Source organism: Poeciliopsis prolifica, unplaced genomic scaffold, assembly GCF_027474105.1.
Source record: "Poeciliopsis prolifica strain line A6 unplaced genomic scaffold, Auburn_PproV2 SCAFFOLD016, whole genome shotgun sequence".
In the NCBI taxonomy this organism is placed as follows: Eukaryota; Metazoa; Chordata; class Actinopteri; order Cyprinodontiformes; family Poeciliidae; genus Poeciliopsis; species Poeciliopsis prolifica.
In genome coordinates, this window is record NW_026562391.1 from 4,844,798 (window position 1) to 4,870,667 (window position 25,870).

Here is a 25,870-nt window from a genome sequence, read left to right on the forward strand (position 1 = left end):
GCTTTAAGGTTTAGGTGACCACTTATACACAAACACACATAAGCTTCACATACTGAACATGCAATAATACATCACATACTAAAACACACGCACACACACACACACCCACGCACCCACACACACACACACACACCCACACACACACACACACACACACACACACACACACGCACACACACCCACACATCCACACACACACATACACACAGAGTCATCAGTTATTTGACCTTCGAAACCCATATCAGGCATTACCCAAAGAGCTACTCAAAACTTTCTATAGTTAATGCTCATTTGGATGGCTTCATGTTTATTTCTTTAAATCCCAGTTTCCTTTCCAGCTCAATATTTTCCACAGTGCAGATGACATTCATCCAAACATAGCATCTATCAGCAGTGACTGTATCTAACTGTCTGATATGGTAAGAATTATTTCTTAGGTTACTCAGGTGAAAAGATGATGAAAATATAACAGAATCCTATGACAAAGGACTATTAATGCAAAGATGCTCCATAAATGTGTACATTAACTGAATGTTATATAAAGCTTGACAGAATATACTAAAATCACAACGAGAAGAATAATGCGTTACAAAAAGCTAACACAATAATGTGGTGAATTAACTTGAGGCTGATTTCAGTCACAAGTAGCAAAAATATGATTTAATCTGCTGTAAAACATAAAGAAAATAAGACAAAAAAAGAGATTGTACTCAAAGGTTTGTTGTTATTAGATGTGAAACTATTGTTTCTATTGTTGTTGAAAAGTAAATGATGTGAAGTGGTAAGACCAGAGCCGGTCCAAGATTTTATGGGGCCCTAAGTGTCTTTGATTTCGGGCCCCAATTCCAGATTGCACCATTTCTTAAATAAATGACAGTAAATAAAACGTTTATAGAAAAAAACAATTTCTCTGACTTACTAGTGATCTGTTGTACGGACTGCAGTATTTGAGGTAAGGTTAGGGTTCTTACCTCAAATGACGCATGTGCACTCAATAGGGTCCTTCCTTTCACTCCCAAGGAAAACATGTTCAGCTCAGAGAGCGAAGGTGTGAGTCTAAGTGAATCCTAACGAGTCACTTGTAACGAGTGACTTCATAAGTGACTCACAATAAGGCAGTTCTATTTCAAGACATGTTTATTTGTTTATAAAGTAGCGTGCAAAAGACACTAGATTATGCCACGTCCTTTTGTTTTTAAATTTTGTGCAAACACAGTAATCGTGTTGTGATTTTTTAACTCAAGGTTAAATTAATTCCATTAGTGTCGTTCTGACCACAGAAGAAGAAACACATCCAGCAGAAACAGTAAGGAGGAAGCACTTGAATATTTTTCATTATGAGGTTTTTAGCTACATAGTCGATTAAACAAATAAATAAATGAACGACCCTTACTGTACTATTATAACCAGGTCCAAAATAAATAAAACATTTTTGAGAAGCCAGTCTGGGGACTCGAAGGGGAAACCATTTTCGCTGATTCCTCGGGCCGGCTCTGAGACAACCGACATTCATGTATGTAGTGCGCAACTTTCTTTCTTTCTTTCTTTTTTTTTTTTTTTTTTTTTTTTTTTGCTCTCATCCCGTTATAATACTCACAGCGCGTTGACGGTCGGCGGAAACTCAGCCGCCGCTGGGGCCCTTTCCAGTCCGAGGCTGGAGCAGTTAACGACGCAGAGCCGCTGGGGCCCCGCGGACGCACAGCTGCAGTTAACGGGACAGGGGCCGCAGCCGCCGCCGCCGCCGTGCGGCCCGGAGCCCCACACCTCCAGGCAGCACAGCGCCACAAGCAGACCGGGAAAGAAGCTAAACCTCGGGACGCAGACGCCATGTTCTCGCTTGGATAAAGTCTGTCCATTTCCACAAGGCATAGCTCACTCACATCTCATCGCCTCTGATGGAGCTGAGTCCCCTCAGGCTGGGAGGAAACAAAAAAAAAGAAGAAAAGAAGAGGAAGAAAAAAACACAACAACACGCTTTTCCACTTTCCACGGCTTTCAAGTAAAGAGAGAAAAATGAAAAAGTAAAAGAGAGGGCGACACTTCTGACGTCGGAGTCCGCTTTTGTCTTCACACACGGAGTTATAAGTGTTTTTTTTTTCTTCCCCTGATCAAACCCCCCTCCTCTGGAAATCTAACGGAACCGCTCCAGAGTCCTTTCAGGGAGGGGAAAAAAGTTTGGGAGAACTTCCTCTCTCCTCCTCTTTCCACTGCGTGCAGTTCCCACAGCCACCGCTGAGGATGACAGGAGGAATCTGGTTCTTCACATGACGATTCGTTTTAGTCCCTGTTTGAATTAAACCAGTAAAACAATACGTAATATTGAATCAGTTTATTCAGTGATTCGACTCTTTCCCTTAACAGGGAACATCCAATAAGAAAATATTGGATAAGACTAATAAATAAAATAAAAATAAACATTTTAGTGCAGCAAAGCATGTCAGTGCAGTTAGAAACTGCATTTAACACACAACAAACCAACATGATCGCAAATACAAACTTAAATACTATTGAAGCTACAAGAGTGGTATTGACTTGTACAAACGGATCTTTTTAGCCACATGGAACATTCGCTCCTGAAATATGTCAAAAGTATTGATTACGTAAACAGAGTATAATCAAAGTGTTTCCCGAAACAAACCTGAAAATGTTTTTTACCTTAAAAAAGCATATTCAGGTTTTCACAGTGGAGTTTTCTGTTTATTTTATTGTGCACCACCGTCACATAAACAGCTTCATTGTGCAACAAAAGTGCCAATGAAGTCTCTGTTGACCCTGATCTTTTTCAGGCTATGTTTGCTATAGAGAACAGATTGTTGTTCCCCTCATCAGAAACCCGGAGAGACGTATCTGTCATGGAGAGCAGAGTTTTCTCTGCGCAGCCACGTTTTATTTGATTGTGCTAATTTGCATTGAGAAGTTTCAGCTAAGTTGGCAAATTTAAGTGAAAACCTTCGCTCTTGTGCAAAGAATTTAAATAGAAACACTAAATGCAAGAAAAATAGATGTTGATGATCTAAATCACCAAATCTCTGATTGTTAAACATTGTGTTCCCAGTGCATTCCTGACCCAACTTGGCATCATGCTCTTCATATCGGCCACTTCTGCAACTGCTCATCAAAATGTTGAGAGAATGGTTCATAAGCACTTATCATTTGCACTTTCAACATTTTTCTCTAGTTAGGAGTCTATGAGCCTGATGAGGCTTTCCTAAATTTTCCTGATTTGGGACAATGAACCAACATCTAGTCGTGTTGCATTAGAGTTTCTTCACCCACATGCAGGTTCACACATTTATTAACAGTAAATCTTGACAGTAAATTATTCCAATGTGTAAGGATGGTAAAACAGTACCAGTGTTGGAAATGGCACTCTGTGAAATATTCACCTCATGTTACAGCAACATTGCTAAAGTGCACAGTCAAAGTGTTTTTTTCCCCCCCGATATTTGAAATCTCAAATGGACCAGGGTTCCCCCTCGCCAGATTAAACTACAGCGACTGCTGAAAATGTGACAAGTGCTTCGGGACCAAACGCTCCTCCCCGCTCAGATCCCTACTTCTCCCTGCAGTGCTTCCTGAAGCTGTGCGTGGCACGTGTTTGAGGCGTTTCCCGGGTGTTTGACTTGGCCGGGTCCCACCGGTTCTCCCAGCAGGCATCTGGTGCTTTGCACAAAGAATCACAACAGTATCACTTTTCCCTTATCCTGGCTGGCGTCGGCTCACTGCGTTAAGTTTGCAGCGTGGAGGCAAAACACGTGTGAAAGGAGGTACAAAATGTTCAAGCTCAGGTGAATATTTAAATGACTCTGAAGATGTTTGGGCTTTCTTTTTTTTTCTCACTTTTAATCATAAATAAAAAAACCTTTAACCAGGTTTAAGATCAAAAACTGTGGCAGAAACTGGAGGCATTCAGAGAGTGGAAGCAAATATTGCCTGAAGGATTGTACTATATGAACATTTACAGACCTTGACAAAACCCATAGCTCCATCTAAAAAGTGACTTGAGTTTTTTCTTCCTTCTTTCAAATGAAACAGATTTCGCAGTGAGCCAAATGTTATGGTAGCTCATGGTGTCAGTTCCTGACGCTCCGTTCAGACTGAAATCTGCTCTCCATTCTCAAAACAAACGATGCATCATCCTGATGTGACAAATGATCCCGGACAAATGTTCTTTGGTTTTATTGATTGCTTTATGCTTTCTTTGTATTTCGGGTTTTTAGGTTGGAAAATCCAACAAGCGTACAGAAGCAGAGATTTTTTAAATCACCTGGTTCACTTGAAGTGATGTCTTTTTTTTTCTTTTATAGACTGATTAAGTTTTTAAGAATATAGTCCCTTAAAAGAACAGTTTTTATAATCAGCGCCACCTCACTAATAGAAGATAAAAATGTCCAAGATGACAAATATTATCTTAATGTTCAGCTTTTGAGAAACCTACCCAAAACAAGGATGTTTTTGAATCAACAGCAAAGCCTTTCAGGGACTTTAAATGTGTTCATTTGCTATTGAATCCCTGTTAATGTGTTGCAGATTAAGGAACAGCTGCCTGACAACTCTACATTTATTCAGCTTTGAACGTTTTTTGTTGACAGTCTGCCCACATTCAAAAAGGCCACTGTTTAATTTAAACTTTTAATTCCCGTTTCTCTGCTCACGTGGAATCAGCAGATGTAAATTTATCACAAACCTCCTGAAGAGGAAAAATTGATTTTAATTTCCTTAATAAACGTCTGTCACAAGAACATCCCAAAAGTTTCTGTGTGAGTATTTCTGGTAATTTCATGAAAGCTGCAGTTGAATGCAAACGTCAGGGTTTCATCAGAATATGTGTAATTGGATAAATAATTTAGACCAGACGACAGCTTGAAATGTAATCTCATCTATTATATGAGTTCAATCTCAAGGCGTCACTTAACAGAAAATGTGTAAATAAACTGAATCAATCTTTTCAAGCTGATTAACTTTGATCAAGCGAAACAGTATTTAGGCCATAATGAAGTGGTTTTCAAGTCATTTTCTTACCTACCTGGTGAGTTACAAATGTCTGTCAGCGATTGACTCACTGACAGATGAAATTAATAACGGCGCTCAGGTTTGTCAGACGACGAAGCGAAGCATCTCCATGCCCTTCAATTTTTATATATATATATATAAAATTCGTCCTTTTCACTGCGTCTCCGCCACCTAATCTGTCCGGTTCCTTCCTGTGGAAACATTTGCACATCAAACTGAGTTCTGTGAATACAACCTGCAGGGCTGTTGGAGCCAGTTGTTGTATTTTGTGCTTTTCTGGCCTGAACTGGCCCAGTCTGGACAGGCTGAAGGTAAAATGAGTTCGGCTCCTGTTTGGTTACGGGGAGGGTCCTCCCGCCAGCCAGGAAAACGACACTTACTGAGGCCTCCGTCTGTGTTATTGTAGCGGTGCAGGAAGAAACGGGGAGCTGGGCTGCAGCCTGCAGACAGACATATAGAGGAAGGGTCTCAACAGACAGATGGAGGCATTTTGGAGAGCGGTGAACCAAAAACAAAGATCAAACCAAACGCGCCTAGGCATGTAAATACGACACAGACCTAAACCCATGCAGCAAAACGAAAAGATTCAAAAACCGTTCTTACTTTTTAATGTGTTACATTGCACCAAGTTGCAACTAAATCAGTCCATAATGCCCACAATGCTTGTTGCTTTATTTCTCTTGACAGATGCAGTTAAATTATTGCAAGAAAGTTCGAGTAGCAGAGGAAAAAGATGATCTTACAGGAGCTTCTGCTCTTCATTTAAAAAAGAAAAAGAAAAGTTTGAACTTGCTGGTCATCTGGTGCCTCCATGTGGTATTTAAATGACATTTAAACTTAAAAAAACAACAAAACAAAAATAACTCCATAACAATCAGAAGAAAATTTTAGAGGCAAAAAAATAGGGAAAATCAAATTGTGCAGAATTTCTTTTTGTCTTTTTTTTTAACTGTTATTTCAACTTTTCAGTGTTTCCTGTTTTATTTAAAATTTTATGGTACGTTTGTTTGACTCTTCAGTTCAATTTAACTTTTTTTAAAATAATAACTGGAAGATGCCACTTGCAAAAATAACTTATAACAAGCAGTACAACCATCTTGATAGACATTTTGATAGATTGTGGAAAACATGGGCGGTTCTACACAGGGGCCTGCAGGGGCCAGTGACCCTGTAAAAACTGGTCTTGGCCCCAGGCATAAAGGACCGGAGGGGGACACGTCACCCACACTTCCTGTCTTGGTGCACTCTGTCACTATTCTTTTTTATCAACTTTAAATGGAAATAAATATGGCAGTCTCCCAAATTTTTAGCAATATAACTTATATTATTATATTTTTTTGTTATATCATTCCAGTTCTCCAGTTTTAATATTGATAATTTTTGCAAAAAACACAAGACCGTCATAGACTTTTATTTATTTATTTAGAAAGTAATTTGTCTTTAAAAAAAAAAAAAAAAATTCTTTGTACTGCCAGGGATGCAGGAACCAGGCTTTTACCAAATGCATATTTAATGAACTAACTTAACCAGCCCACAAACAGATGAAGCTGTGTGTTTTATGTGTGTGTGAAAACCCAAAAGAACAGAGCCGCTCTCTCAAAGAAGCCTTTTCCTCTGCAGAAGCATTCGGCGTGCGGCCTGTTAAAACCCTGGAGAGCAGCGGATGTGTTTGTGTCGTCTACCATCAAACCCCTCCATCCGTTTAACGTGGATTTCTTTTTCCACAGGGAAAAAGAAATAAACACATTTCTTTACACACACAAAAGAAAAACAGCGGTTGTCTTTTTTTTGCTTTGATTTGACAATTTTTTATTTTATTCACAAATTTGTCATCAACCGGCTAAAAAAACATTAAAAAAATGTATGAATAATTCGAGCTGCAGGTGGAAGATTAGAGCTTAAGACACGTGGCAGCTTCTCTTCCTGGTCTCCTCCGATGCTGCGGCGTCTTAGGAAGGAGTCGTTTCTTTCTTTATTTGTGTCGCTCGGTTCTTCATTATTGTGCGTGACATTTAAAGTGGAGCGGGGCGCACAAATGTGTCGTTTCTCATTTAACCGTCCTTAAGAAGGGATTTCGTAGTTGTGTTGGCAATCGATAACGTTTTTCTTATCATCCTCAGCAGCTGCCAAAGCTCTGCAGGACTGCAAAGGAGTTATTAATGTAAAGAGAAACATTCAGCATTCACAGAAAAACAAACACTTTATGAACCATTTAGTCTGGTCCAGGGGTTTCCAACTCCAGTACTTGAGGCAATTCAGAAAAAACTTTACTGAAAAATCAAGGAACAATCCACAGAAGACAAGCACAAAGCATTGCATAAAAACAAAAAATACCAAAAGGGGAAAAAAGGGGAAGAAATGTTGAAATGATAGTCGGCATAAAAATCTTCAATTGCTTTCTTCTTTATGGTACAACTACATAATAAACTACCTCCATATTTTTTAGGCGATATTGATGCAAATAAGAGCAAACCATAGAATATCTTTAAAACGTGGAACCAAGACTTTTCAGACTCGAATAGCTAAGAGATACTTTTCACTGTTTTAGATCAGTGGCTGATCACCACCGTCCATCCAGAGAAGCTTAAACTCATTTAGCGCTTTAAAAGCATCTCAATCTAAATCAGCTGAGACCATACATGTACATTTATGGTCTCAGCTGGATTGATAACAATTGAGCGTTTTACCTTGAAAAACCACCAGCCACTTCAACCCATCGATAAAAATGAAATTCCCATAATAATGCTTAGACAAACCATAAAGAGAAGATGCTCATATTTAACAAGATTGGTCCTGAAAGGCGTCTTTCGTGTTATACTGTAATTGAGTAACTGCAGCCCTTTTTTGATGCCTCATTTGTTTCTTTTCTGGCCTGTTGTTCTGCTTCTATGGCATCAATTGAGACCAGAAGATCAAGTTCACGCAAAGGCAGCAGAATGAAAAAAATAAGTCATATACAGATACCCTTCCATCCATTATCTAACATGTCTGTCTCCAGCGGGGCACACAAATACATTTACATGAAACAAAATTATCCATTGCATTTTCTAATAAGCTTAGATCTGACAGAAGGACAACGCAGCAGTTTTGTCCTATATGTTATAACAATATATGCGTTGTGTTTTTCTCCTTTGCATGTTTTCTCTCGATGCCCACGGGACAGTAATGTCCTCTGACAAGCTGCTAAGGTCAGCTCTGGGGCTGCATGATCGCTGCACTCCAGGGGACTGCTGTGGACGCGGGCAGATTCCTCTACCTGCGTCTGCAAAGATTCACTAAAACCTTGTGGATTTTTGTGTCTTTGAGCGTGAAGGCGGGTGTGTGTGTGGGTGTGTGTGTGTAACGGGCGGGCAGGTGGTTTGTTAGCAGGCATGAGGGTCTTCCTCTTCCTCCTCCTCTTGACATCAGGCTCCCTACTGAGTGAGAAAGGAGGAAATGTGAACAGAGGTAACCTGGGAAACAGTGGAGGGAAAAAATAAAGGGCTCTGGTCACAGCTGTACGCAGATCTGGTAGATTATCTGATGCTGCTCTCTCTCTCTTTTTCTCTCTCTGTCTCTCTGTGTTTTTCTCTCTCTCTCTTGCTCTAATTTTCCAGTGAACAACAGCCATTAATGTAGAGATGCATTGTTGAATAATTGAACAAGTGGAACAGGATAATTGAAAAATCTTAACTAAAGTCAGTTGCCGTCACAACTCAATGAAAAGACACCATGAGCATGGAGAAGGGGTCCGTTTGTCTATTTTCATGTCTGTTTTAATTTTCAGTTGACTTTCTACCAAAGTATAAGGACAATATAAGTCATTATTTTTAGTCTTTTTTGCAAGTGAGACAAAGTTGCGTAATTAAGCAGATGTGTTGCTATGATTCAACCCGGCCCTTTCTGTGATTCTTCATCTTCTTCCTCACCAGTGATCGGTATTCACAGCTCTAATGGAGCTCTAATGGAGCTCTAATGGAGCTCTAATGGAGCTCTAACATCTCCGCGCTTTTTGATGGCTGACGACAGCACCTTTATACAAGTATTTAAATACCTACTTTCTTAGTATTGTGTCTTCAGGTTTGCTTTTAAAAGAATGTTGACTGAAGCCTTTCAGGGAGAGCAGTGGAAAACCTTCTTGCTCCACTTTTTCACAGAACAGAAGAGCTTTTTGTTCCGAGCGCGAGCGCTCTTTGATAACGTCCGAAAATGAAACTCGGCCTCTGAGTTTATTCCACTGACGTGTTTTCTGTTGTTTTTCTTTTTTAAATAAAATTGCTTAAGATAAACATAAACATGTTTTAATATCAGATCCTCCTGAAACCAGTTTGCAGTTCCAGTTGATTGTTGGTTTGCTCTCCATAATCAATGATACACATGAGATATTCTCATATAAATAGAAAAAAAGAAATCATCAAAAAGAAGAAATTAAGCCTTTTTGAGTTGCAAGTGTTACAAGGGGAGATTAGGAGTATTTGCTAACAGAATCAGCAATTAATTTACTAATAATCACAATAAAATGTTCCATGACTGAGTTTGGAAAAAAACAATCAAATCAGAACTGAAACCACTTCAGGAGCAATTCTGGGGAAAGGAGCAAGCAGGGAAAGATCCCACCCATCGCATTGAGGACTTACAGTCTCTGTTTACATCCCTGCTACTTATGAACTAATTAAAAACATTCGTGCACAAAACTGCTCATGGCTGCAGCGCTAACCTGAAAGCTTTTAAAGCAGATGCATCCCTGTCAGGGCTGCAGGGTGAAATTGCTGTTTTTAAACAGTTGGGATCTGCCATCTGTTTGCATTTAGCTTATTCTCTGCATGTATGTACGAGTTCACGCTGGTTACTTCAACTCGTTCCCACCAATGAAATACATGCACGGTTGGTTTATTAGCCTCTAAACTGCCCTCAGGTATGAGAGTTTTTGTCCCGTGAGACTCTGTGTTGCTCCGTAATGAGCTGCTGATTTGTTCTGGGAGAACCCTGCTTGTCGGATTGTATTTTGGTTCTTTACATACAGGTTTGTCCTTGAACAGTCCGTAGGTGGCAAAGGAGCAAATGGAGAGTCTGAAATTATTATGTAGTTAGAGAAAAATGTAGGTAAATATTTTGACCGAACCAATTCAACGATGACAGTGAAAGAGTTAAGACTCTTTATGGTTTTGGAAGATGAATAAGGTTTTTTCAAATTGTGAATCACATGAAAGACGGTTCAGAAAAGACTTGGCTACAGGTGTATTGTTGCTCCAAACTGTCCTGCAGCCCTTGCTGTCTATCCGTTCAACCTTTGCTCTTTCAGTCCTGTGTTGTGGCACATGGTCTGTGGCTTGTTGTCTGTCCTGCAGCTTTCCTTCTTCTGTGATTACATCAATCCAAGTCTGCCTTTTGTGTATATTGTCTGAAGTGAGCCAAACGTGTGTGTGTGTGTGTGTGTGTGTGTGTGTGTGTGTGTGTGTGTGTGTGTGTGTGTGTGTGTGTGTGTGTGTGTTTGCGTGACCCTCTGACCATAAAAGAAATTAGATGTGAAAGAGAGATCATTTCTACATGATTGGATTTGACTGCTTTGTGTTCTTTTCTGTCATGCTTATCTCTAGAGGTGTTGGGCTGAATATTGAGATTTATGCAATGAACGATCTGTAGATTCATCAGTTTGTGCTTGCGGATATCTGTGTGTGTGTGTGTGTGTTGGGGGCTAACTAATTGTATCACATTATGAACTTGAAGATGTTTCATGTTCTTCAAATATCCTTTCTACAACAACATGTGGTCTCTGTTTATTCACTTTGAGCAGAATTGTAATAACAGGCAGGGGAGCCATATTGGGGCCAGGGGGAGTTATGACCAGCAGGGGGCCCTCTACAATTTTCTTTTTATAAAAATAAAAAAATGGGGCCCTGCCAATTACAAAATTAATTATATTGTGTTTTCTAAAAAAATTTTTAGCAGAAAGAATTAATGTTAGACCAAAAAGCTCATATTTGTCCTGAACTTCCCTGGATCTGCATTAAATGGTTTGTTCCTCCTTGGAGCTTGACATGTTCAGCAACAGACAACAGTGGAAAACAAGAACCACTGTGGTGATACTATGCTGCTAAGAAAAATAATAGCTAGGTTTTCAAAAAAATAGAGAAGCAAAGAGAGAAAAATGTAAATGTGTCAATTTATAACTCAGCTTTTCTCCAAGAGGTGGTGGACTGTGTGAGATTACCAACCATTTAGCATAGTTAGCTTAGCTACAGATTGTTTACCTCCATTTCACTGACATTTAATGAATTAAGAAAATAAATTACATATTTTGTCATGGGGCCCAGGATTCCTGGCAGCGCCCCTGATAACAGGTCTAGTGAAAGACTCACAACAATTACTCTCGGGACTTTGAATGTGTCTTAGAAACAATAATTGGGTACATGAGTAAGAATTTTCTCAGTTGGCTCAAAAAGTTGCACACATCCCCACCAGTATTTGGTTTCATGCTGATCCACATCCTGTCTGCAGCCAAAAACAAACCATGGAATGAAACTGGCTGGATTTTTGACCATTTTGTTTGGTATAATTGGTAGAGCTAATTCAGATCGACTGCTTTCCCACCACCGTCCCAGGTTTAAATAACAGTTTTTACATTTCAAACAGCGTTAAAGTTAAGGCCTCTCCAGAGACTTAATGTTAGCCTTCTTTATTGATTCAGAAACTAGTTTTGCATGTGTGAGGAATTGTTTTGCCAGTAGAAGATCATATTTTTTGCAAGTTTTAACCATCTGATCCATTCTGTCACCCTCTGCTGAAATGATATCAGCTATAAAACTGCACCATGTGCCTGTAAAATACATAACACTGCCCCGTTAAGGGATGTGAATACTTTTAGAAGGCACTATCAATACTACAGATTCAAACAGAAACCCCTAAAACTTACAGAGAATGTAGTTTGTTGCTGGTAGTCACATTTCATCCTGGTTCTGGATGAAAGCAGGGTGAGATAACGCTGGACCTTGACCCGACCCTGAAAGCAGAACCAATCTGGTAAAACCTGTTGCTCAGACTGTGAATCTTCCAAAATCCACTCAATGCTTATTTTCCTTCCAGAGATTCAGTCTGATCGCTTGGAGTTGTTAGGATGTGTTTGTGCAAGAAAAAGAAGAAGAAGACATGACCAGATTTTTGAAAACATTTTATTTCAAGGACATCCAAAGCACATCTTCACAACAATGACTATCAGGTACTCAAGAAATTTGTGCGTAAAAGCCTTTATGATTAACAACCTTGGTTAATTTTCTCTGAATTGTTGGCTCCACTTGATCATGTTCAACCAATCGGCTTCTTTGCACTGAGGAAAAAATTACTTTTTCCAAAGCATAGAAGGCACAACCATCCGTCAGGAAAAGCTCTACTCTCACATTATGCACTAACGTGCTTTTTCAATAAAAGTCTCTGCCTTCATTATATGATGTCCTAAATTGACTTAATATATTTACACAATGGATGATTGTTGGATATGAGTACAAGAAGAGACAAAACATACAAATAACAATACAACAATACTGCCAGCACAAGTTAGCACTAGAATTTTTTTTTTCTTTTTGAATTTTTATTCACAGAAATTTAGTTTGAAAATCGTTGGGCTTCAAATGCACAACGAATGAGTTTAAAAGTCATTTGAACTGTGATTATAGCACTAATTGTCCTTTTCAGAGTGTCCCAGTTACATCTCCACAATAATCGTTTCTAAAAGCTCAAGTGGAAATATAAATGCAAAGGGATTTAGCCCAAGATCTCAATACCTCATCTGGTGTTCAGCCTGGAATGAGTCAAAGCTGAAGCCCACAATAACCCAGGAAGCAATGAGCTCACGGAAATTGTGGATTTGAAAAAAAATCATCTTTTCAAAAAACAAATCCATGTAAGAGACACAAATAAAGTTGAGCACACGCACACACAAAACAAACAGAGTGAAAGCACAAAGAGGTCAGAGGTTTTTTTGTTCCATGCTGGCTGAGTTTTTTCTGAGCTGCCAACCGTTTACATTCACTGTAGGAAACAGCAACAAGCCTAGTTTAAAAATCACACATAATATGCAGTATTAGACTTCACAAGATATACAGATGCTGATCCATCAGAATCACCATGTCCTCATGGGTGACAGCATTATATTAATTAGGGTTTTTTTGTTAATAATTTGAGCTGTTCTTTTACAGGGAAGCAAAGATTATACAACATACAATAGTGCTTGTTTTTTTGAATGTATTGTGAATTTTAACAACCCTGAGACTTCAGCTCAGTCTTTAACTCAACCAACCCAGAAATCCATTTTTACACAAAATGATGGCGTCTCAGCAGAGGTCACGCTCTTACACCATTGAATTTTGGAGTTGAAATAGAGAGTGTGAATAGATTACTGACCATCTGCAAAGGTGTTGTCAGCAGCCAAAGCAAAAGTCCTGCAGGACAGAGAGAGGTGTCAGAAGACAACTTGAAGGAGGCGAAACACCAAAACAAATGTGAACTTTTGTTTCTATAGGACTTTTTTCAATTGGCTTCAGCTAGTCTGAAAAATCCTGTGGCCTATATTCCCCAGTCAGGCATAAGATGTTGTGTGGTCTTTCAGTAGTCATCCAACAATTTGGTTAGTGTTTTGCAGGAAAGCAAATTTTACTTACCACCCACACATGCTGGTAAAAACCAGCTCCTTGTCCTACGCTATTAACTTTGTACAGGGGATCCGGGTTCTTGGTTATTGAGAAACTTCCTGGATTCATGGATTGTGTTGATGTTTTAAATTTTAACAAGCTATTAACGTTTGACCAAGATGGCTGTAATGCCGAAGTTTGACGCTATGAAGCTTACCAGAAATTGCTGCAACCATCCTGTACTGTGAAAAGAGAAGTGCCAAGCTGAACGGGGCGGCTGGTAACATCCATTCAACACTTGGAGATGTGATCAAAACTAACTGGACGATTTGGTTCACTTCCTCCGCTGCCATTCCTAAAACTACCGGCAGACTACGATTCCAAAACAGCGCAGAAAAATATCATTCACAACTTCTTCTGTTCACTGAGAAAAATCTACCACAGGGAATCCAAGTGAATGCCAGAAGTAAAATGGCCAGCCTACCATCAGCAACTTCTGGTCTAATTCTGGCTCAATATTGGGCCCATGTTTTAATTAGAAGAGAGAAAGATAATGCCAATTGGTTGATTCTCCTGGAAAGAAACTGTCATTTCAGCTGGTTGATTCTTTGTCAGGACAGGGTACATGATTTGGGGATGAGGTGAATGTTTGCCTGTTTTTATCTGGGTTTGGGATCACTTTCTATTCTTTTACCTACTTTGTGCTCATAGGTTTGAAAGCCTCACCTAGATTTTTCCAAAGTTTCTCTTTATCATTTGAATTTGAAGGTGCTAGTTTTGAAGCAGACACTTCTTGGTTGGCATAAACTCACTGCAACTGTGGACAACCACACTGACAGGCATGAATCTTAACGATTAATATATCCTTACCTGTTTCCTCTCTGCAGAAGGTGATAATTTGGGTCAAATAGTTGAAACTTTGACAAAGCAGGATGCTGTAAAATGACAATGATCCTGACACATGTGGACTTTGCATAAAGGCTTTGTGGCAGGAAACCAATCAGCTGAAAATGAGTGATTGATATCAGAGACATGTGGTCAGGGGAAGCAGCTGAGCCAGAGCCTCACCTGTCATCATGGAAGAATAATATAATGATAAGACATTATATAATGACATAATGATGAAACACATAACTCACAATAAGTTGTAATTTGTGGAACTAATGAAGTTGCATGTTGTATAATCACTTCTTTGTAGAAAAAGGAAAGTTAAATTCATAACTTACTGCCCAAACTGAATGAGATATTAATGATCTTGTTGAAAGGATGTTCATTTTGATCATAACTGTGTAGTAAATGATAAGAAATTGGTGTGACCATTAAATACAAAAATCCACAAAGTACAAATGAAAACATTGGTGTTAGTTATATGAAATACGTTGTACGGATCCTATTTTCTGAATGTAAAAGGCATTTGGCTCTGGTAAGCATGGACATGGTTCCAAGCTAAAAGAGTCCTTGACACAAAGCACTCGCAAAAAAAAAAAAAAAAAAAAAAAAAATGTGTGAATGTTTCTGCCTTCCTTTAGAAGCTGAGATGATTACTGAGAGCTGATGAAAAGGCACTTATGTCAGAGGGAGGCTTAATGAAGAGTTGGGCTTGGTAAACAAAACTCTTCAACAGTTTGTCACACAATGAGAAGAAGAAGTGCGGCAGTTTGTTTAAAGTGAGCTTGCAGGAAAAAGAAAAAACATCTTTTCGGTTTGATATCTGAAACAGCAAGTCCAGCCTCTCTGCTGACCCACTCTGGGACCCACAGTCCACTCACTGTCGTTCCAGTGGAGCAACGGAGTCAGAGGAGGAGGCGGTGGTCAGGGCCGTGGTAGTGGGAGGGTCGGGTGCCTCAGAAGTGATGAAGGAGTTTCCGGCCGCAGTAGCGGCTGTTCCCGGGAACGAGGAGGAAAGCTGGTACTTTGGAGTGGAGCGGTTCAGGTCGGCAGCTGAGTGGGGGCTAAAACTGTCAGTGGGGTGGGGTGAGATCTGGAGCACAGCGAGGAGAAAAGGTTAGAGAAATGCATAAAAAATTATCGCTGATGTACTGAGAGAAAATAAAGGAGTTTGTAGTTTCGTTAGGTAAAATTACTGAGGAGACGATGCCTTGAAAAAGTCTTGACACTTTTTCATCTTGTCTCATATTGAAATCACAAGCTTTATTTTTAGCTTTGTGGGATTTTACATGTTAGAACAACAAAATGTAGGTTCAATGAAAAAAAAGATGTGGTTTTGAAGATTTTGTCAGTCTGAAAAAATGTAGCTTCATAGTTTTGCAGTGTTTTGTGTTGGTCTGTCTCATAAAGTCCTAATTGAAAACAATACAGTATATAGTTGTGTCAAGTGTGAAAAGTGGGAAAGTTTGAGACGCTAAAACACTTTCACACAAATCTAAACATCAGCAACTAAATGTCTGAATTTGTGACTTATGTTTTCATAAGCCTGAACCAGCTGATGTAGCATGAAGGGAGTCTCAGAGCCACTATGGCGGATTTACAGCTCTTCTTATTGGACTTGATGAAGCTGCCTGAGCCAAACTGTTTCCTTTCAGTTCTTCGTTCTTAAAAGCCAATAATGTAATTGTTCTGCATGATACTAGACAACGTTCACAATCTGTACATTAAGGACCCATTTGTTTTCCTGCTTCTCCTTTATATGCACCAAACATCTTCATTTTCACATTACCTCCCACAAAACGCGACCTACATAACGAGGTTACCTGGCTGCTCTGTGCGTCGTGATAGACCTCGTTACGAGGGGAGAGCAGGATGCAGTCCTGCGCCGTAGTTTTCTCTGTGCGTGGAGCGCTGGGGTCACCGTCGTCGACACCATTGGCGGCACACCTCATACCCTTAACACAGAGCACCTGTAGGGTCAAAAGAGCAGCTTTAAAGGTTATCTAGAAAGATTATACATCCACATGAGAGATTTCCAGGAACTGGAACTGTAATTTTTTTCTCATTTCCGTGGCTTGGTGTCAGGGTTCTTGCTTTCTGCGATACTCACCAAATTTACAGGTCAAATGGAAACCTCTAGAGTCGAGAGACTGGCTGGGTTTGGCGCGTGGGCATTGGCAAATATGCTGAAGTCCATGATCATTAAAAATGTACAAAAATGAAACCAAAAGCTTGAGATACACTCTCTACGTGTAACAAATCACAATAAAATGACAGTTTGAGAAATACTGCACTATTACAATGTCTGTTTCCTTACCTAAATCCCTACATTATAAAACAGAAAAACATAAAATATGGGATCTGCCAAAATGTAATTAATGGCATGTTGACAAAAAGGCACACCACAAAATTTAAGGCCCCGTCTCAATCTGCACTCACCACACAACCTCAAAAGTGTCATAGATACTTTATAAATAGGTCAGAAATCATGAATGTAACAAAATGTGCTGCATTTTTAATTGTTCAAACCAACTGAGAGTGGGACCTGCCTAAAGAAGAAACACGTGGATCATCTGGTAAGGAATAAAGAAAGGCAGGAGTGATGGGAAAACCAAGACTGTAACCAAAGAAAGAGCACAAGAGAGTGAAGCAGGAAACAAGGCGAGTAATGGAAACAACACAAACAAGCAGAAAGAAAAGTCGGACTATTGAACAACATGGCATGGTAATTTCGAGAACCTCATCAATTTTGTGGTTCGGTTTTAAGGCTGGAGGATTTTCAGCAGACCTTTCTGAAGCTTTGCTTGAAGTTATCGGACAGAAAGCCGTAGAGCAGCGGGTTCGCACAGGAGTTGGCGTAGGACAGGACGACAGCGAAGAAGTAGATCCCGGCAGTGACACTGGACTCGGGGATGATGACCACCAGGTTGACCATGTTGGTGATGTAGAACGGCAGCCAGCAGAGCACGAACACCACCACGATGACCACCACCATGCGCGTCACCTTTCGCTCTGAACGCCGGCGGTTAATGAAGCCCACCCTGGCCCCGGACGACTTCACCTGCATAATATTTAATGCCTCTTCAACGCCAGAAGGGACGTCTGACAGGTAGGAAGTATAAACGTACCTTAATAACAATGAGCAGGTAACAGAGGCAGATGATGAGCAGCGGCCCAAAGAAACCCACTGTGGCAGTGTAAATAATGAAGGCCGTCGACCAAACATCCTTTGGCTCCGGCCAGTTCATGTTGCAGGAGTTAAACATGTCCTGAGTGACATTAGAGGAAAAAAAGATCTTTTTAAAACAGATTGGTTTGAGCTTGGAAGTAAAGATTGAAGAATCAGTTTATTATTATAGAAGGTTTTTCTTGTTTTAACAGGAAGTATATATTGTGGCTTTTTTTAGCGTTTTGAGATTAAATTTAGAACTAATATTTTGCTCGTTCTTTGCCACGTCTGTTTTGCGCATTGTCACAGAAGTTCCCATCTTATTGTGTTTAATCAGCTTCTTTGGCAGTCGACCCTGTCTTTGTCACACCTGAACTGTAAGCAGCACACCTGTTCCTCCGCCCCATTATGATCCTGTTTTCACTCATAATAGTGGTGCCCAAAGTGTGTCCTCGAGACCCAGCATCCTACATGTTCAGTTCTCTCCCTGGTTTATCGGACCTGGATCCAATGATGGTTCATTAGGAGGCCTAAGAAGAACATCGACATTCAGAAAAGGTTGTTGTTGCAACCAGGGAGAGAACTGAAACATGCAGGATGTCGGCTCCCGAGGACACACTGTCTCATCACATTAGTGCTGTCTTGAAAGCCAATGTGAGTTTTCTTATTTGAGAAATTGACTCATTGAAGATCATGTGATCTGACTTGTAAAATGCATCTCATTCCAGATATGATTGTGATGCAACTAAGATAAGAACCGGTTAAATAAATGGGATTTTGAAAAAAACAACAACAACAAAAAAAACCCCCCAATATTAAATACCTAAGAAGTCAAGAAACTTTTATGTTAACTATTTTATTCCTCTTTAACTGGTCAGCTGATCATTCAGTGCATGGAGAAGATTTATTTCTCCATGACAAACTGAAGTCAAACAACTCAAGGTTAACTTTATATAAAACTACATCAACAGTTTGGACAACAGCAGAACCAACAGCACAGGAGAAAATTACTGACCGCCAGCTAAAAATCCGGATTAGTTTCTACATCTTCATTAATTCAGAAGGACACTGATACAACTATTCAGAAAAAACAGAATGAAGATGTGATTATATAACAGAAGTTAACATAACTGGATGAATTTGTAAAATCACACCAAACGTGCGTTAAAATGCAAGTTGGAAAAAAGAAACTGAAAATTGAATTTCAAACTAATTTTTATGCTGATGGAGAAGCTGCAGGAAACAATGAAGGTTCTGGATTTAGAGGAACCAACAGTTTCTGAACACCTCAGCTTTTCATGCAGTTCGTTTTGGGCTCAGCAGGTTAAAGGCTTGATTTGTAACTGAGCAGAGGTTGCTGGTTCAAATCCCTGCTCTGTCTGTGTCACTGTGTCCTTGGACAAGATGGGCAAGTTAACTTCCATAGGTTTCACACTTTATTACCATGGAGAAATGTGTGCAAAACACAGGAGGCCACATGTTTTGTTGACATGTGACACCCTGTGTGTTTTGTTTTCCATAAGGGAAATTATAAACACATTGAAACACACAGCTCTAGATAAAAACAGTATATAGCACAAAAACTAACTTAAAAACAACTAATATGAAAGTAGGTCACAATTGATCTGGTTAAAAAAAACACAATACAAATGGAGACTGTGGTCTTATCACTCTTAGTTGTAGATTTTCAGGCTAAAAAATTGTCATATATACACACACTTAATTATTTTCTCCAGTTTTTTTTGACACTTTGATTTTGTCTTAGCTGTGTTGGATCCACTGCAGCAAGTCTACCTCAGGCTAACCATCTCCACTTCAACATTTGTCCCACCCACTAACTTTGATCTGCAAGGCTGGCACAAAAAAACAGACACTCCTGATGCGCCCTAGCGCCCCCTGTGGACAGATAATGAAATGCTTTTGTCTGTACAAAAACCCATATCAATCAACGAGATACTTTATAAATAATTTATGTTTTATGACGAACCTTTCAGTAGTTACTGACACAATAAAGTATCTTCAATCTATTCATTTATTTGTTTTTTTATTTGTTGCACTTTCAATAAATGTTGTCTTCCAACTGAATGTGTTTAGTTGATATTTAATGATGATGATTTATTTATCTTCAAATGAAATGAAGATATGGCCTAAAGATATACCTGCACATCAGAGAAGATGACCACCGGCAGGACCACGATGAAGGACACGGCCCACACCGCTGCGCTCACCACCTTGGCCACGCGGGGGTGTCTCCATTTGGTGCTGCGGATCGGATGGACCACGGCCAGATAACGATCCATGGACATGACCGTGAGGCAGAAGATGGACGTGAACTGGTTCATGGAGTCCGCAGTCATCACCACACGACAGAGGAACGAGCCGAAGGGCCAGTACGAGAGCACGTTCTGCGTGGTGAGGAAGGGCAGTCCGATGATGTAGAGTTCATCGGCCACCGCCAGGTTCAGGATGTAGATGTTGGTGACGGTCTTCATCTTGGCGTAGCGCAGCACCACGTAAATGGCCAGTGTGTTGCCGGCCAGACCCACCAAGAAGACAGTGAAGTAGATAATAGCGGTGACCGGGGCGCTGCTGCCCTGGAAGGGGACACTCTGCGTGGACACGTTGGAGGAGACGTTCAGGAGACGAGGGGAGGGAAAGAGAAAGGATGAGCCAGCGGCTGCAGAGGAGTTGGGTTCTGGAGGGAGTGGATACCAGGACGGGTCCGGAGGGTCCATTGTGTACGATCCACATGCAGTTCTGATTCCGAAAACAGACTGCAGTGGTCTCGTTTCAGAGCAAAACAGAGCTGCGACAGTGAAGTGCGACTTTCTGCTTTTCTTATGTGAAGTCGATTGAAAAAAAGAGCTTTTCACCCACATATAACTGAGCTTAGACTAGAGACAATTAGATCTCACACGAGAGGTTGGTGTGGTTGGAAAAGCTTCACCTCAGCCTCTTTCATATATTTTTAAAATCTGATTTCCAAATAACTAAGCGAGCCGAACAAGTGCGCCGCGCGCCAAAGCCCAATGGCACCGAGCGGTTGACCGCTTTTACGCACAGCGCATCTGCTTGGATTTACATTTATATATCTGGATTCTTCAATAGGAGTTTCACAGGATAAATTATGTCATATAAACCCTTGCTAAAGCTACTCCTTTTTTATTTATATAATGGCGGAATACGATATTTAAGAGACATTTAACGAGTAAAAATGTACAAAGTCAGAGTTCGTCTTACATTGAAAAAAGGCTGAAGAAAAAAAATCATCAAAAATTCTTCGTTAGTCCAAGAAAAAGCCTCTTTACCTTCGAGACATTCTGAGGATTTTCCCACTGACAGAAAATGACGGCGCCGTTCGCTGTCCGTGGTGCTGAGCTGCAGCTGCGCCGCATCTCCTTTAACTTTGGGCTCAAAGCTGTTCTCCTCCTTCTCCTTCATGTGATTTGATCAGAGAGAGAAAGAGAAAGAAAGAGAGGGATTCAGACAGACTCCGTAATGAAGCAATGAAGTTCAATTTTTAATCTCTCTCTGCTTTAATAAGAAGGACTATGGCATCTTGCAGCAACTGTTGAGATTTTATTTCTCGCAGCACAAAGCGCTCTTGGTTCTTTTTCATTTTGTCAGATTGCAAACTTTTTATTTAGTGACACAAAGTAGTGCATCGTTTTTAAAACAAAGGGAAAACAGAATTGGAAGATACTTTTAGATTCAAAGCAGAACATGTAGAGTATATTTGCATTTATTTGTTTTGTTGTACCATCTTTTGTGGGTATGAGTATTAAGTATTAAAGCTCTTCCAGATTTGCGCATAATGACAGATCCTTCTCCCAAATATCTCACGCTCAGTCCGATAAGAAGAAGAATGTGCATGAAGGTCATTTGAGGTCAACAGAACAGAGTTAAAGCAAGAAAAGGAGAGGAGCTTAAATACTGGGAGTCTTGATTATTGGATAAGAAACGGGTTGGTTGGATCTGGTTGCTGGTGTGAAGGAACAGTGACTAGAGGGGAGAAAACACTCAACACCAACAATACACTCAAAAATGATAGAGAACACAAGCGAGAAGAATCAAGGGACCTAAATATGAAGGAATGGACTGACCTGGCAACATCTAGCATGATTAAATAAACAAGAAAAAAATAAAATCAAAATATGAACACAGAAGAAGAAAAAACACACACCAGAATTGTTAAAGTATTATTTCTCCAAAATGGCCACTGAAAAGAAAGCATATCTTCAAAATGACTGACAGCCGGAGCTTAAGCTGTCAGGAGTAATGGTGCATTTGCAAATTTTCACATTTTATCCAATATCACTAACACAACATGAAAGTGAACATAATCGGGTGTTATTTGAATTCTGGGAAGAGATTTTTTATTATTTTTTTCCCCCAGCCTTCATTTCATTATCACAAACTCACAGCTATGAGGAGAACAGAAGCTCTGCAAGTGGGCAGCAGCCTTCATCTTGTTTCCATCCATCAGAGCAACTTTTCACCAAACAAATAAATAACTAAGAAGTGATTTAATGTGGCATTTGATGGACATGCTTACCTCTGTGCCTAAAACTGACGAGAAACAACCACAGGCAGAGTTTTTAATTTTTATGAAGGAAGCGTCAAATTTAGCAACATAATCACTTGATCAGTTTTGTTCTTAGAAAACAGATGGAGGTCTCAAAAGGAATTATACCTGAATGTTCACCCTTTGCATAATAAGGGAAGTAACTTAATTCAAGTTTGACTTCATCCAAAAACAGGTGATGTGGTTCGTAACGTAGGGTTTCAACATCAATACAAGCCAACGACAAAGTAGCAGATCTGAGTTTCACTGACTCTGACCTTTCAGTTCAGACACATTTCCCTCATGAGTTGAGGTTTGCAGCTGTAAATTGCCCACTCACACAATGTCCTCATCTCTTCTCTGTAATTTTAAAAGCATTTAAGATGTGCCAGTCAAGAAGCACATTTCCACTCAATTTCAGACAGGTCTGTGCGTCACTTTTTGTTTCGATTGTCAGTTCACCTGTCTAAGAGATTGGATCGCTCCACTCAGGCAGCGGACCTTTGGCAGAGAAAATAAAAGGATGAAGGGAGGCGGCTGAGGCGCTGCAATGCATTAAGTTTCATTGGCAGAAAGATCCCTGGATTTGGATTAATAAAGTTGCAAACGGAAACTTTAGAGGAGAAAAAACTCACAATGTTTTTAAATGAGATTTTCAGATATTTCTCAAAGACTCTGACATTCAATCATCATGTGCATCTAAGAAGCTGGAATAATTAGAAACCTTTCAAAAATGAAAGCGTGCTCTAATTGACTCTACAGTTCATGGTTCACATTTACGCACTTGTTGAATAATTTCCTGACCAAGAAAAACGACGCAGAAACAAATATGCGGTAAATTTGATCTTTCTCCTGCTTATTAAGCTGCTGTTTGAGAGCTCCTGGTCCAATCAAGCTGTTTTCTCAGGAAGAGGGCTCTTCTCAGTTGTCATGGAAGTCTAGATCGCACGTTTGTGAGCATTTGTGCTCTGGAGAGTGTTCATGCGAAGAAAAGGCAGATGGCAAATAAAAGACATCACAACAAATCACTTTTTGCGTCTCTCTTTTGTTCATACCTTAAATCCCTTTCAGAGCATGTTGAGTAACACAGCGATAAAAGACAATGAAGTACATGTGACCTTCAAGGGAGGCAACAGTGAGGGAGTTACTAAATGACATTTCTGGCACTGTTGCATGGGAAGAACAGAAATGTATTCATGTAAACAGAGAGAGCTAGAAAGGAGGCCGCAGTCAGGATTGTTTGGCAGCCTCTCGCTGCAGATTATTGCTTCTGTGTTTACTCTCTGTTGTGTCAGTTTATCAAAGAGGCTTCACTCGTCATCCGTCACACACATCCGCAGCATCGATTCCAACTCTGCAGCCCTCGGACCTTTCAAAGCTTCGTGAGTCGTCATGCTTTGTCTTTTTGCAGTCGTTTGCGTTTTACTTTTGTGAATTTGTCTCCAATTTCTCAGTTGGTAGTCGCGCTCATGCAGAGCAATCATGCGTCACATAAAAACAGCAATCGCCCAAAACAGAACAAAACCGTCCTGTCTGTGAAGTGGAAGGCAGAAGGACTAAGGCGGCATTGATTAGTCGCAAATACTTCCACACTTCCAGAACCTGCAATTTACATTTTACTTATCTACTTTTCAGCACCTCAGATAGACGTTCATTAATGCATGTTTTTGTCAGTGTGGAGTGCCTTAAATTTCTCCACAGGGCACACAAAAAGATTTAAAATCAAATAAACTAAACCAAAAGCAGTCCTGTTGAAAGCTCTGCTTTTACAGAAATAATCACACTGACAGGTAGAGTGGATACTCAATATACACAACCCTTTTTAGGCCAAACTCTTATTTTTGTTTCATTCTGGCATTCAAAACTCTTGGATAAACACCTGCCGCCAGTTTTAGTTAATCAGTTCGAATGTAAATAAAGTTCAATTGCCCTGTAGGATCATATTTCACAGAATAATTACCCTGTTGAATTAAAACATGAATAAAACACAGAACAGATGAAGTCTTAGTGTTTGTCTCTGCTGATTAAAACAGGAGATAACGACATGAAAGACAGAAAGAAAGAAAGAAAGAAAGTGAAAGAAAGAAAGAAGAGAAAGAAAGAAAAAAAAGGCCAGTTTCTGCACAAATGAGTCAAGCATGTGTAGAATTTAAACTCAATATGAGGGCAGAGAAGGCCACATTACAAAACGTGATTAAATTGTTAAATACTTGTATTTATAACTAACTAACTAACTAACTAACTAACTAACTAACTAACTAACTAACTAACTAACTAACTAACTAACTAACTAACTAACTAACTGTTATTTCAGTTACATAATACTACCCCTTTAAGAGATGTCGTCAACTCAGGAAAATCCAACAGAAAAACCCACAGAATCATCAAATTCTGTGGGTTTCTGGTCCACTTGACTGAATATTGTAAAATTGTTTTTACTCACTGTCAGTTTTGCTCCAGTTGTCTCAGCTTTAAAGCTCCAGGCAGCTTCACTGATGTTGAGCCTCCATGCGTCTAGGTGGTAGAAACCAGAACCCAGTAAAGAACAAGATGGCTTTCCATACTTTCTTAAAGCTCAACTCCAAAGTGTAAGTGAGGAAACATAAGTAGCAATCTGTGTTTCGAAAAGGCACGTAAAATGAAGATCGACTCTTCCTGTTATGTTTTTAAATTAGTTCATCAAGAACTCTTCAGTCTTTTGGGAATTCCTTGGTTGTGTTTTTTAGTCTGAAAAAAAAAACAGTTTTGTTTTGTTTAGATCTCCTGTCAAGGTCGTTCAAAGTACGATGTTTGGACATGAAAGGTTAGCACACCATGCGGGCGACAGGGACGGGCTTGAAGCCCGGTAATTGCCTTCCCATCTTTTGGAGCACGGAGATTTTTTCCAATCATGGCTGGTCTTGTCATATCAGCAGCTTCAAAGATTAGATATTTGGTCCCTCAGGACTTCATCTGAGGTTAGATTCCCTTTACACTTCATCTCCCCTTTAATTGCTGTTAGTTTTTGGTTTCAAGATGAAATTCCCTAGACTTTACGTTTTGCTTTTTTTTGGTTTGCCATGTAATAGCTTACAAAAATATCTTGTCGTGTTTTGAAATATATAATAACCAAAATAGTTATTTTTTTAATCATTGATGGTTAATTATGAGAAAATTATTTAGTTTGGTAGAGCTGCCGCCTCAAAGAAGCTTGTTTTCAATAATCCACAAGAGGGCCGTGGGGTAGACAGCGTAACACTGTTCGGCAAAATATAGCAAAACAAAATCTTCATTGTACAGCAGTTAGGTTCTTGTGATTGCTGAGCAGCTTTCTGCACGTCTCCACTGGTATTTGTAACAACATCTGATGATAAGTTACAAGTTTCAGAGGTGGGAAGGCTTCTCTGCTATCAATCTAATCCCCAGATTATTTGAGAGATTAAAGTCTGGACTATTTTTGGCTACCACTTCCAGTAAGAAGAAACATGTCAGTGCAATTATAAAATCACTTCACAACTAAAATCTTCCAGATTCGCAGCCCTCAATCCTTCTCCACCAGACCTGATGTGCTTCTTGCAGCCTGTGAAACACTGAACCACAGTTGGAATCCACACAACGCACACGAGGGAAAAGCTAAAAGCCACGTTGTCAACT

General features: G+C 39.8%; 2 protein-coding genes across 2 annotated transcripts in view; both read right to left on the reverse strand.

Annotated features, from left to right (window-relative positions):
* The window catches only part of pkd1a (polycystic kidney disease 1a), a 72,201-nt gene extending 70,069 nt beyond the window's left edge, over nt 1-2,132 (reverse strand). The window contains exon 1 of the mRNA XM_055041425.1: nt 1,598-2,132. Within this exon, the coding sequence (XP_054897400.1) occupies nt 1,598-1,869 (272 nt within the window). The 5' untranslated portion in view covers nt 1,870-2,132. The remainder of the gene's footprint in view (nt 1-1,597) is intronic.
* A 10,013-nt stretch (nt 2,133-12,145) lies between these two features.
* LOC129367337 (somatostatin-like receptor F_48D10.1) lies at nt 12,146-20,818 on the reverse strand. The gene is made up of 5 exons (XM_055041700.1): nt 19,833-20,818; nt 17,633-17,773; nt 17,293-17,565; nt 16,328-16,474; nt 12,146-15,597 (listed from the first exon to the last, which is right to left on the reverse strand). Exons 1-5 carry the CDS (start codon nt 20,550-20,552, stop codon nt 15,382-15,384), a joined length of 1,497 nt encoding a protein of 498 aa, XP_054897675.1. The 5' UTR covers nt 20,553-20,818; the 3' UTR covers nt 12,146-15,381.
* Between the last annotated feature and the right edge of the window lie 5,052 nt (nt 20,819-25,870).